Source organism: Anomaloglossus baeobatrachus, chromosome 3 (genome assembly GCF_048569485.1).
Source record: "Anomaloglossus baeobatrachus isolate aAnoBae1 chromosome 3, aAnoBae1.hap1, whole genome shotgun sequence".
Taxonomy (NCBI): Eukaryota; Metazoa; Chordata; class Amphibia; order Anura; family Aromobatidae; genus Anomaloglossus; species Anomaloglossus baeobatrachus.
Window position 1 is genome coordinate 340,091,406 of NC_134355.1, and position 14,174 is coordinate 340,105,579.

Sequence of the window (14,174 nt, forward strand, 5' to 3'; positions counted from 1 at the left end):
TTAAATTATAATTAATGAAAGAGCTAGTTTACTGTCTGTCTGACCTGTTCAATACCCACCAAGAGGTGCGATTATTGTAATACTATTGCACTATAAAGTTAAAGGAATTCTATCAGCACAGAATGTCTGTGTAAAGCAAGTACAAGTGCTCAGTGCATAAAGACGTGGTCAAAAATGTAAGTGAGCCTACCCACCTTGTCAATTTCTATTTATCTCCGCCCTTTTCCGTCACTAAAAAGCTATAGCTGTAAATTAAAGAAGAGCGGGCAGTCAGATAGAAACAAGCAGATGGGAAGGTGCTATTAAATGTTTGACCCTGCCATGATGCACCTGTATTCAGTTTGAGTGTTTGGTGAGTTATTTATGTTGCAGGTTTTCTGAAGCATTTCTGCATCTATTAGCTAAATTAGATTCTTGCATTTCCATTGCTTTTTAGTGTGGTTTTTATACATGAATTTATTGCATTTTTGACATTGTAGTCTTTAGTAGGGCTGATCGAATCCACCAAAATCCAGGACCAGCAGATACCTGCCGGATTGAACAAAAAATCTGGATCCGCTCTGGATTCCGGTGCCCATATAAGTCTATGGGGACCAGAATCTGGAGATTAAAAATGTTTGTGGAAGGGAATGGGGCGTAGGAGCGAGCGCGGTATATTCACCCAAGGCTGTGTCATGGATGGCAGCAAACTCCTTCCGGGTCACGCTTTTCCCTTCCGGAGCTGATAATTCAATATTCATTGTTTTGCCCACCCACGGCGCATGTAATTGATTGCAGCTAGACGCGCCCCCACCCTGAGTGGCAGCATGTCAGCTGACTGCAACCAATCACAGGCGGCAGGACGGCTGGTGGCCAGGGAAAGCAGTGCAAGTGTCTGCGGGTCAGTATGGTGAATGTGCATCTCTTTCAGAAACAAATGCATGTTCCTGTCAGAAGTGTGCGGCTGTGCCGGTGATGCATTGTCAGACTCGTACAAGTCTGACATGACATCACCCGGCACAAACTGCGCTCTATGAACATGAGCGTGCATGTACACAAACACATGTTTGCTCCTGTCAGAAGTGTGCAGCTGTGCCGGTGATGCGCTGTCAGACTCGTACAAGTCTGACATGACAGCAGCCAGCATGGTCGGCATGGCCGGCCGCACTCTGAACATGAGCATACATGTACACAGAAACACATGCACGTTCCTGTCAGAAATCTGTGCGTCTGTGCTGATAATACACTGTCAGACTCGTACAAGTCTGACATGACATCAGCCGGCATGGCCTGCCGTGTTCTGAGCATGAGCGTGCATGTACTTAGAAACACATGCACACTCCTGTCAGAAGTGTATGGCTGTGCTAGTGATGCACTGTCAGACTCATACAAGTCTGACATAACATCATCCGGCATGGCCGGCATGGCCTGCCGCGCTCTGAGCATGAGCGTGCATGTGCACAGAAACACATGCATGCTCCTGTCAAAAGTGTGTGTGGCTGTGTCGGTGATGTGCTGTCAGACTCATACAGGTCTGACATGACATCAGCCGGCATGGCCTGCCGCACCCTGAAATACATGCACGTTCCTACCTAGAAATACATGCACGCTCCTGTCAGAAATGCGCAGCTGTTTCTGTTATGCGGCATTTTTTTTTAATTACTTAAATAAATAATTAAAAAAAAAAAACGATGTGCGGTCCCCCCTAATTTTCTTCCCCAGCCATGATAATGGCAGCTGGGGGCTGGTAGTCTCAGCCTGCAGCCGCATGGATAAGGACTTTTACAGTTTGGATCCGCTCAGCCCTAGTCTTTAGCTCTTTTTGGTATATCTTGTTTTAGGCCTCTGCCACACTCACGTGTAAAAAACGTACGTTTGCTGTAGTCCGTTTTTTGTATCCGTGTTCCGTATTTGCAGTCCGTTTTTCCCCTCCGTGTAGTGTCCGTATGCATATCGTGTGTCATACGTGTGTACGTGTGTGCGTTTTCCTGTGCGTGAAATACGTCAGTGTGTGTTCCGTGTGCAGTCCGTTTTTTGTGCGTGTTTAACATGTTTCACACATTGAGATAATGGTGATTACTTGGAAGTAAATGACACATAGGTGTATGTGATTAGGACATAAATATAAGTTAACTATAAACTGTTTCCTGCTTGTATTTTGCCTTGGAGCACCTATGTGTTGAGACAAAAATTGTCGCAATGCCATTATCCACGGAGGCCTTAGTGTTTTTATGTTGGATTATATCTCGTCGTTTTGGCGTTAGACGGCACATGTTGCATTATGATAATGTAAGAAGAACCAGATTGTGGGTGCATCCACTAATGATGATGCGACCTATGCATGGTCATTTCCATACTTTATTTTTTGAGTTACGGAATTTCCCAGATAAGTTTTTTTCATACTGCCGTTTGTCAGTTGAGAGTTTTGATTACTTACTAAATATTTTACGACCTCATTTGCAACATCAGGACACTTGGATGCGGCTTTCCATTTCCCCAGAGGAGAGATTCATGGTGACTCTGAGGTATATATTTTTTTTTTTTAAATTGTTTTTAAATGTGTTATTTTTCACATTGAAATGTGTAATTGATCTTTATTGATCTAATATCTGTGTTGAATCAATGTTTGTGTTTTATTTTGATTGGTTTAATTTAAAATAACATATTGTTGTTAATTGTAAATCATTGTTTGTCTTGTTTTCATAGATTCTTGGCGACTGGTCAATCTTTTAGTGCTTTACATTTTGATTTTTTGTTGGGGAGATCAACCATTGCCGTTATAGTACGTCACACATGCGACATGATATGGCAACATTTAAAAGAACAAATGATGCCTCAGCCAAACAGAGAAGATTGGTTGAAAATCTCTAAGGGCTTCAAGGACTCTGTTGACTTTCCTAACTGCATAGGAGCTTTGGATGGCAAGCATTTCAGAGTTAAAAAGCCACCAAACTCTGGGTCACGTTATTTCAATTTTCATAGGTTTTTTTCCGTTGTTATTTTGGCATTGGTTGACACAGAATACCGTTTTATTTATGCAGACATTGGGGCCTATGGTAGTGCCTCAGATGCCCGTATTTTCCGTTCATCAAGATTAGCCCAACGCCTGCAAGAAAATGCATTATTGATCCCCCCACCAGTTGCCCTACCTGGTACATCTGGACCGTTGGCACCATATGTGATGGTAGCAGATGCAGGATTTGCATTATCCAAACATGTTATGCGACCATATCCAAGGAGATCCATTGATGACAGGAAACAGTACTTTAATAATCGGCTAACTAAAGCAAGACGTTATGTGGAGTGTGCATTTGGTATTTTAGCTAACAAATGGCGCATTTATCAGACAACTATTCAGTTGCACCCAAACTTTGTCACATCTGTCCTCAAGGCTACCATAGTGCTTCACAATTTCTGTCGGATACATGAAGGAGGAAGTTATGTGGATGATGAATTGCAGATAAACCATGTTGTTAATCCAACAGGTGAACCTATGTCTCATAATTCCGTGACATCTGGTTTACAAATTAGAAATTTATTTACTGATTACTTTAATTGTTTTGATGATAATAATAATAGTGATGTATGTTAAGATTGTCTTGGATTTATTTAGATAACAATTTAATATTTTTTCTTATACGAAAATGTTTAATTATTTCTAAACATCTAAGAGCTTAAATCTTACTTGTATTAAAGTGAAAATGCGTTAATCATCAACTGACATTTATGTTAACAACATGGATTTCTGAATGTTGTATGTATGTTTTTGTAAATTTCTGTGTTACTATCATGTTTTTTTGTTATTTGAAACTTACAACATTAATAATGTTAAACGTCTATAGAAAAAATGCAATATTATTTTTAAATTTAAATAATAAACATGATAGTTTTTTTCACAAACATATTTTTTTATTAATAATAAGCATATTAATCCATAAAGTAATGGTGTTATTTTGTCACATAAAAATAATAAATGAACATATTGTTCATCTTCTGTTAAATTTTACAAAAAGTAAATTTTTATGGTATTCTTTCGAAAATTAAAAATATAATTTACTTACAAGAGTACATTTTCAAAATTGTGTCCATTGGTTACAATGTTGTAAAATTGACGACCAATTAAGTTGCTCTCATGTTGGACATTGACATAGACATAATAAATGTAAACTGTGTTTTGAGAATATAAGAAGTAATCTAACCATCAAATTGGTTGGGTACAAATGTGTTCCTAACACTAAAAAAAAAACCATGCCATCAAACATATATGTGATCCGTCACTAAATATAATCACACATGTTTTTTTTTTTTTTTTAACTCAGACTTGACACATTTTTGGAAATCCCTCTTTTTAGAAATTTTGACTCCTTCATCATATATTTTATTTGAATGTCAAGATTACCAAAAATGTGTATCATAAGTCAACAAGATCTTCTAGTGAAGTAACCTGAGTGTTGCTGAGTATGTTGTTTTGTGTGGCCTCAGAAATAGTATTTTCAGGAATGGAAGCAGTTGTTTGCTGAACAACATTCCTATTACTAACTACAGTATTGTGTGGAACAGTCTGTTGCATGCTTGTTTGTCCCAACACATTGCCTGATGTTGAGTACACCTGTGGATCTACATGGGTAATTGGGTATTGTGTGTGTGTATGTTGTTGACCTTGAGGATAGTTGCCTGATGTTTGTAAGTGTGGTGTAGGTAACATAGTTGTGATTGGATAATGAGGCATCATGAATGATTGTGGGTATGTTGAACCAGGAAACAAGTTAGGTAAACCACCAATATTTGTGGGTTGAGTAAAGTAACTAGTACTTGGAGTGGGTTGTAAATTCATATAGTTGATGGGTTGCTGTGAGGTTGCACTTTGTACAGTGCTTAAGGCACCAGTATTGGTTGCAACATACCCTTGTCTAATTGGTGTTGGGAATAACGTACTTGAAGCAATTGAAGGTTGACCAGATTGTTGTAATACTGGATTATTGACTATTACAGTTGCCATTGTTGTTTGTGTTGAAATTGTATTTTGATTGTCTGTTGTGTTTGGGACTGTATGTTGTTGCATAATGGTACACCAATTTTCTATGGCCTCATATACTCTCACTGGTTCCTGTTCTGCCTGACTAGCTGAAAGTAGGGTCAGCATAGCAGCACGTACACGTTCCTGCCTATCGGATGGAATTTTGGTTAGGCTAGAAGATAAAGACCGACAAAAGCGCTCGGCATCTGTTTCAGGAATCAGAGTGTTCATTATGTGAATAATGCGTGTGTCAATTATTTCCGGTAAGGATCTCATTTCCTCAGGTCTGCGGATTCTTCTTGCACGTAGAGGTTGTGGTGCAAAACGTGGAAGTACATTTGTTTGTGTTGATTGTGTAGCTGGTGTGGTTGTTTGTTGTGTTGATGAGGCTTGGGTGTTGGTTTGTGCACTCTCTGTCCCACCCTCATGTGATTCAGTTGCTGCATCTTGTTGAATCTCTGGATTTTCACTGTCTTCTCTGCCAGGTTCTTGTTCTGATGCTGAGGTGGCTGTAGCAGAGGGACCAGCTGTTGGTTGATCATCTGAATCGTCTAGATTATCCTCCGTTCTATAAGAAAAGAGACAACATATTACAATCTTAACATTTATATTTGTACAATTATCTTCATGAAGTAAAGTTTTTTTTTGTTTTTTTTTTTTAAAAAAAAAAAAAACTTACTGTGTTACTTCTAAGATGGGTGCTAGGAAGCTTATTTGTTGATAATAAACATATCTGCGTTTGCGGCCTTGGCTGGATGAGGATGGTATAGGGTTGTACTCCCTTCGGTACTGATCACGTGCAGAACGCCAACGCCTTTTCACCAAGTCAACTGTGTAATTTTTAAAAATATGTCACTTGCAACATTCACCATAAATCTGCACACATTAATTAAAATAATGTTTGCTAAATGTAATATACTATTTAACCAAATCATGTTGGCCAAATACTTTTGAGGACAAAAATGTTTGTAATATATTCTTCATTCAAAACCATTTTTAGACATTCACACATAACAAAATAATATTTCTGTTAAATTATCTTTGAAGTAATTGTCATATATATTAAAATTTTCCTTTTTTTTTTTTTGTCCAATAAAATTTGGCAAAAAAGTCCTAGAAATATTATTTTATTCATGTAGGTCATGATATTGAAATGTCATTTAACTAAATAAAAACAAAATATTAAAAATAAAAAAACATGATTTGAAATTGTGCTACGAAACTTAGACTCATAAAACAGGGAAATTAAAAACACATGACAGTTTAATCAGTTAGTTAATTAACTTCATGAAGAATTCAAAGGCAGATTACAAAAATAAGTATACTTTGATTTTTGAAAGTTATGAAATGTTTGGTTACCTTTTTAAAAATTTAACATGAACTCAATATATAGAGTAGGACATATACCAATTCTTCACAAATATTTTTTAACTAAAAGACAACATAACTATAACAACACATTCACAGTTTGTAATTATTTTACAAATCCTAATATATATATATAATAAAAAAATATAAAAACATACAACAACTTACCATATTTAGCACACTTTGCAGGCGAACATCTAGCCCATGCATTATTGGGGTACACTTCCTCAGCTACTTGATTCCAATGGCGGTCAACTGTCAGTCGGTCATGGTAACCATCAACACGTGTATCCCATAATGGTGGGTGAGTCTCGACAGCTGTTATCAGTTTCTCCGTGTCCACCCGTGGTGCCATTATTATATTTCGTAGGCGAAATTTTGCTCAAAATATATCTTTCAATACACAGAACTACAACTGCTTGCTTGCTCACTCCTTCTGCAAATGCATAGTTAGTTTTGTGCAAAAAAAATATGTTAGCTACGCCACCTGAAAGTATTTGAGATTGTAACAACCTTTCTAATGAAAACACGGACACGGACCACACGGATAGCATACGGAGGCCATCCGTATCACGTACGTGTAAACACGGACCCATAGGATTTAATGGATCCGTGAGGACGTTATGCCGGTGGAAAACGGACATGTCAGCGCTTTTTCGGCACGCTCATACGTACGCACGGAACGGACACACGCTCCGTGCGCAAACACTGACGTGAGGCTTTTTATATTACAAATAATGTGTCAACATCAGCACGTGTCTCCGGTACGTGTAAAAAATGCCAAAAACGTACCGGAGACACGGATGTGTGGCGCAGGCCTTAGGGAAAGTGGATTTGCTTTTTAAACTTCCTGGTATTTGCTGTTACCAATGTTTATTCATACAGTCGTGTGCAGATTACAAGCGATTTTTGGTGCATTTGCACTTTTTACCTGTGGATCTTCTGCATCTAATGAAATCACAAGAGAAACTGACATGTGGATTTCAAACAAACACTACAGGTCATTTTACACTGTGTAAAAAAACACAGTGGGCATGAGATTTCTATAATTCCCATCAAATTTGCTGAAACTGTAAGATGATGTGGGTTTTGCACAGCAAAAATACACGGCATTAAAAACTCATCGTAGAAACTAAACCTAATACCTAGTTTATTGTTTAATTATGAACTGCTAAGCCCTTCTTGAATCATGGCAATGTCAAATGAAGAAATATGCAGGGCTTTTGATCAGGGCAGACAGAAAGAAATGAAAAGGATTATGTACCTTTCAACCATTTTTTTTTTCAAATCCAATGATGGTGCATGTTGTTTTTGCTGTCAACAGACTTTTCTATTTTAGGTTTAAGTGTGTCTTAAATATGAATTCCTTCAGACCAGCTAATTACCATATTGTTCAGACTATAAGATGCACCTGATTATAAGGCACAACCAGGTTTGGACAACAGAATGTTCTATGGTTGTTCTAATTTCTCTAGTTGCCCCAGTGTAGAAAAGGCGGGTAATGATTTATTGCAAAGTGGTAGAAATATATTAGGTTTGTCCCAAATAATAAAAGACACTAAATATTGTCCCCAACCAAGCTATAGCAAGGTCAGAATACAGTTTACTTTGGTTGTCTTGTACCAAAAATCATAACGAGCACAAGAGTATTTATTGTGGAATCAACTATGTGCTTTGTGTCTTATATGTCTAATGTCTTTCCTTTATGTAACTTAAACTCTTTATTCACAATTTAGCCATCTGTACACGCTAGTTGAAGTTCCCCTAATTTCTACACTATAAAGGATGCCTATTATTGATTTTATATTAAGCTGTCACTGATTTTCTGTGTCCTTCATGTCAGTATATAAATATGGACAAACAAGGACGGCATCATATATGTATCCTGTATGGTGCACAGACACAGTAAGACATGCAAGTGCAGGAGACTGGGTTTTGTCTGGGAGACCAAAACTTTTGTGCTAAGTGTAAATCAACTTGTTATCTACATGTGACATTTTATTTTTTTTTTCCATCTTATGCACCAAAGATTCATTCTATTAACTCTCAGGTGGACACAAGCTTTGCCTGTTAGCAAGTAGAGATGAGTGAACCTCAGGCTCAAGGCTCGGGGTTCGGGCTCGGGAAAAGACGAGAAAATCAGTCAGGTGAGTATCACGCTCGGCTCCTATGTGTGTGATTACCTACATTCTGCATGTTGCGGGATATGTTTTTCTGGTCAAATGTGGCTTACATTCAGCATTATAAGATGTTTTATTCATAAAAAAAAATAATCAAACACCGCCCACATAGCTCTGAAAGTGTTTTGCTATGGCCCAAAAGCAATGCACTTTCAGAGCTATTTGGGCGGTGTTTGTTTTTTTATCAATTTTCTATGAACAAAACATCTTCCAATGCTGAATGTAAGCCACCTGAAAAAACACATCCCACAGCGCGCAGGATGCAGGTAATCACACACACATGAGCCGAGAGCGATACTCACCTAACTGATTTTCTCATCTTTTCCCGAGCCCAAACCCTGAGCTGTTATGGACGGTGTTTCTGTTTGTTTGGCCATTGCCAGTTGTGAACAGGTTAAGATTCTTTCTGATGATGTTTCTGGGCTCCCTGTAATGGCCAGTGCTGGAAGTGAGTCAGGTTCTGTGTTTGTCAGTGAGACAGGTGTGGGGCTTGGCTCTAATCCCAGTGGGCCAATCATGTCAAGCCCTTGGTGTATAAAAAAAGAGATTCTGCCTCAAGCTGACATCAGTGATATAATTTCCTGTGTCAGTTTTTCTCCAGTGAATATGTCTTTAACACCAAGTCCTCCTGTTATGTGTTCCTGTTACCTGCTGGACTCTTCTCCAACTGTTTTTTTCTCTTGGAGATCGGCAGAGTGTCTGCAGTTTGTGTGTTTCGGTAGATTCATTTTTTGCCTTTTTTCCTAGTCATCTTGATCCCGTCTTTGGAGCCTTGGTTAAGTACTTTGTTTTCGAGCCTTTGACTGAGCAGCTTTCTTCCATTTTTCTCTTATGTGCAATGTTTATTTTTTCTGTTTCAATTTGTGTTCAAAGTGTTATGAAGACTGTTCATTAAGAAAAACAGTAGAGTTTTTTCTCTCTGTCTGAACATGGTCTTGCATTTTTTGGTCATGTATGTGTTTTGTGCTCAATTGTGTTTCCAGTGATGAACATTAACAAAGGGACATTGCTGAGAATCCAGTGAAGGCCTTTCTCCATCATTTTTTCTTATTTACTTTTGTTGTACGTAGTATACAGTTTATTAGACCATAAGAAGCAAGAAGGAAACCTGACTGCATACAGCTGCTGTGCCGGAAAAGTTTATTCAAGGAATTTTTTTCACCAGTGGACCCGTAGAAGCCTGATTGGCAGGCGAAACGGCCGTCATCCTCCTGGAGGGGCTCGCATCCAGGTCATCTCCCGCTGATTTTACCTGCACTGATGAAAAAATTCCTTGAATAAACTTCTCCGGCACAGCAGCTGTATGCAGTCAGGTTTCCTTCTTGCTTCTTATAAACTACTGAGACTGACTCTTTTTCCTGACGTGCACGCTGCCTCCGGAGCCAACCAAGCGCTGCAACTCCTTTCCCTGCACGTGTGTGAAAATCTTAAGGTAACCTAAAGGCTGGTGGTGCTGGGTTTTTCCTTCACTTGTAGTAGTACAGTTTATTAGACCACATCAATGGACTGCTCACTATTAGTCCTGTTGGACATTTAATATTTTTATGCTTATGGCAGTTACATAACGAATTTTTGAGATACACTTTCTTGAATGCTAATCCTGACTGGTGCCCTGAACAAGAGTTCCCTATTGTAGGGGGTGGAGGATCCTGTGGTCCTAAGTTAATTTTGATCATCAGGAGTTGGCATATATTAGGATTTTTCTGGCTGCACACGGTGATCTATCCTATCCTTTAGTGTTTTAGTTAACAGGGCTTCTATTTCCTCAAGTCTATTCCTAACCAACTGTGTATTGTTTATTTCTTATATCATTGTCAATATATGTTGGGGGCTTTAACTATCCCTTTGAGGCTGCTCTGTGGCATATTAGGATTCCTTTCTTCATCTTTGAGGCTAACTAGTTTCTTAGGCAGTGACGAGGCATTTAGGTAGAGTAGGCACACTCCACTGCTATTTTTAGTTGTGTTTAAATAGTCAGGTGGTGTGCTGCCTCAGAGTTACAAACCACTCTTGTGCTCTTTTTTCTGGGTTTTCCAGGTTTTTCCTTCTGGACTTTTTGGGGTAGTGGATCTTAGTTCTTGAGTAGCCACTATCTCTGGATAAGAGATGGTGTTCTTCCTTGAATGAGATATCTACGGGTATGTTAGCGGTCTCCTTACCATAACACTGAGCCTCAAGCCTGAGGTTCGCTCATCTCTATTAGCGAGCTCAGCTCAGTCTCTCCTCCACAGTCTTAATTAGAGAGGATACTATGCTGCCTCTTTGCTTAGTGATAGGAGCACAGCTCTTATAAATCCTCTACCCTATTTTTTAAGAAAGCAATCGGGGAGGATTGACACTACTGACTAGAGATGAGCGAACCAGTCGCGGTTCGGCTCGAGGTCGGTTCACCGAAAGGAGCTCCCGTTCGAGTTCGGTTCGTCGAACGTTCGACGAACCGAACTTGAACCAATAGGCTATAATGGGAAGCAATCACAAACACATAAAAATGCATTACAAATGCTCTCATACAGTAAATAAACATTACCATAACACTTACCGGTCCCCGCGATCCCTCCTGCACTCTGTCTCCTGCCGCTATTCCATCCGATGATCGCTGAATCCTCCCGGTGACCGGCACTGCCAGCAGAGAAGCAGGACCTATCGTGACGTCAAAATAGCCATGTGACCAGTCACGTGGCTATTATCTCATTGGCTACAGACTGGTCACATGACTATGACGCATCATGTAGGACCTGCATCTCTCCGGTACACGGTGCACATTTGTGTATCGCCGTGTACCGGCGATATGCTCTAGCACACGGTCGACTCCCCATTCCGTTAGGGACCGGCTGACACAGCCGGTCATTAACGGAGATCACCGTTGCCATAGCAACGCAGTTAGCGGTGACGACACCGCTAACCGCGGCTCCGGGAGCACCGTTGCTATGGTAACGCATCTGTCAGCGTTACCGCTGTTACCGCTAGCAGCACTGATCACTCACAGAGTGAAGGCTGCACGCTGCTTCCCGATTGAGGATTGTAGTGAGGATGAGGTGCCCCAGCCCATCAAGTGATGGGCTGGGGCACCTCATCCTCACTACAATCCTCACTACTACTACACTAGTGAGGATTGTAGGGAGGATGAGGTGCCCCAGCCCATCAAGTGATGGGTTGGGGCACCTCATCCTCACTACAATCGTCACTACTACTACATTAGTGAGGATTGTAGTGAGGATGAGGTGCCCCAGCCCATCAAGTCATGGGCTGGGGCACCTCATCCTCACTACAATCGTCACTACTACTACACTAATGAGGATTGTAGTGAGGATGAGGTGCCCCAGCTCATCAAGTGATGGGCTGGGGCACCTCATCCTCTCTACAATCGTCACTACTACTACACTAGTGAGGATTGTAGTGAGGATGAGGTGCCCCAGCCCATCAAGTGATGGGCTGGGGCACCTCATCCTCACTACAATCCTCACTACAATCCTGAAGTGCAGTTTCTTCAAATTCATTTAAAGGCACTTGGAACGCTGAAATTGCTGCTTATAATTTAAGCCTCTATTAAAAACCTCTTATCAGCGCTGGTTTATTGGGGATTTATTGGGCTGACAGGGGGTAATAAAGATGGAGTCTCTAATGTGTCTGTGTATTTATTTCTATTAAATTATTTTTTCTCTGTGTGGTGTCTTTTTTTTACCCATTTATTGGAGATTCTTAATGGCTGGGTCAAACGTGCCTGACATTAAGAATCTGTAGCTTAATACTGGCTAGTAAAACAAAGCCAGTATTAACTCATGATTACCCAACAAGCCACCTGGCTCCAGGGCTGTTGGAAGAGTTGGATACAGCGCCAGATGATGGCGCTTCTATGAGAGCGCCATTTTCTGGGAGAGCTGCGGACTGAAATTCGCAGCAGAGGCGCCCAGAAACCTCGGGCTAACCTGTGCTGTGGATTCCAATCCTCAGCTGCCTAGTTGTACCTGGCTGGACACAAAAATGGGGCAAAGCCCACGTCATTTGTTTTTTAATTATTTCATGAAATAAGTGAAATAATTAAAAAAAACGGGCTTCCCTATATTTTTGGTTCCCAGCCGGGTACAAATATGCAACTGGGGGTTGGAGGCAGCCCGTGGCTGCCTGCTGTACCTGGCTAGCATACAAAAATATGGCGAAGCCCACGTCATTTTTTTGGTGGGCAAAAAACTTCTGCATACAGTCCTGGATGGAGTATGCTGAGCCTTGTAGTTCTGCAGCTGCTGTCTGCTCTTCTCCATAAGACAGACAGCAGCTGCAGAACTACAAGGCTCAGCATACTCCATCCAGGACTGTATGCAGAAGTTTTTTGCCCCCTGAAAAAATTATGTGGGCTTCTCCATATTTTTGTATGCTAGCCAGGTACAGCAGGCAGGTACGGCTGCCCCCAACCCCCAGTTGCCTATTTGTACCCGGCTGGGAACCAAAAATAAAGGGAAGCCCTTTTTTTATTATTTTATGAATTTCATGAAATAATTAGAAAACAAATGACGTAGGCTTCGCCCCATTTTTGTGTTCAGCCAGGTACAACTAGGCAGCTGGGGATTGGAATCCGCAGCACAGGTTGGCCTGAGCTTTCTGGGCCCCACTGCTGTGAATTGCAGTCTGCAGCCGCCTCAGAAAATGGCATTTTCATAGAAGCGCCATCTTCCAGCGCTGTATCCAACTCTTCCAGCACCTGCCTGCTATACCTGGCTAGGATACAAAAATATGGCGAAGCTCACGTCCTTTTTTTGTAGTTTTTTGGCAAAAAAAATAAAAAATGCTTCCCTGGATTTTCCATTGCCAGTGAAGGTAACACCAAGCAGTGGGGGTTAGCAGCCAGTAGCTGCTTGGATTACCCTTAGCTAGCAATACAAAAAATGCAGCGGGAGCCCATATATATTTTTTTTAATTATTTATTTAAATAACTAAAAACAAAATGGGCTTCCCTGTATTTTGATTGCTGGACATCACAGTGCTGTAAAAATAAATCTTTAAAAAATATGACGTAGCGCTCCGCGGTATTTTTGATTCTCAGCGCAGATAAAGCAGACAGCTATGGGTTGCCACCCCCATCTGCCTGCCGTTACCTTGGTTGGCAATCAAAATACAGGGAAGCCCATTAATTTTTTCTATTTAAAAAATAGTTAAAAAAAAAATGACGTTGGGTGCTCCCATTTTTGATAGCCAGCTAGGGTAAAGCAGATGGCTGTAGCCTGAAAACCACAGCTGGCAGCTTTACCGTGGTTGGGGATCCAATGTGGAGGTCCCCCCAGGCTCTTTTTTTATAATTATTTTATAAATATTAATAATTACACAAAAAAAGTAGGGTCCCCCCCAAATTGGATCACCAGCCAAGGTAAAGCGGACAGCTGTGGTCTGGTATTCTCAGGGTGGGAAGGTCCATAGTTATTGGGCCTTTACAGCCTAAAAATAGCAGGCCGCAGGCACCCCAGACGTGGCGCATCCACTAGATGCGCCAATCCTGGCGTTTCACCCCAGCTCATTCCGTGCCCTGGTGCAGTGGCAAACGGGGTAATAAATCGGGTTGATACTAGCTGTAAAGTCACCTGAGATCAAGCCCAGCAGTTTGTGATGTCATGGCTTCTATTAGATACCCAACATCATAA

The 14,174-nt window shown here is 40.7% G+C and overlaps 1 protein-coding gene across 1 annotated transcript; it reads right to left on the reverse strand.

Annotated features, from left to right (window-relative positions):
• Positions 1 to 239: 239 nt before the first annotated feature.
• On the reverse strand, positions 240 to 9,062 carry LOC142297233 (uncharacterized). The gene is made up of 4 exons (XM_075341491.1): positions 8,852 to 9,062; positions 5,676 to 5,826; positions 5,081 to 5,564; positions 240 to 245 (listed from the first exon to the last, which is right to left on the reverse strand). The coding sequence occupies exons 1-4, from the start codon at positions 9,060 to 9,062 to the stop codon at positions 240 to 242; spliced, it is 852 nt and encodes a 283-aa protein (XP_075197606.1).
• Positions 9,063 to 14,174: the final 5,112 nt, after the last annotated feature.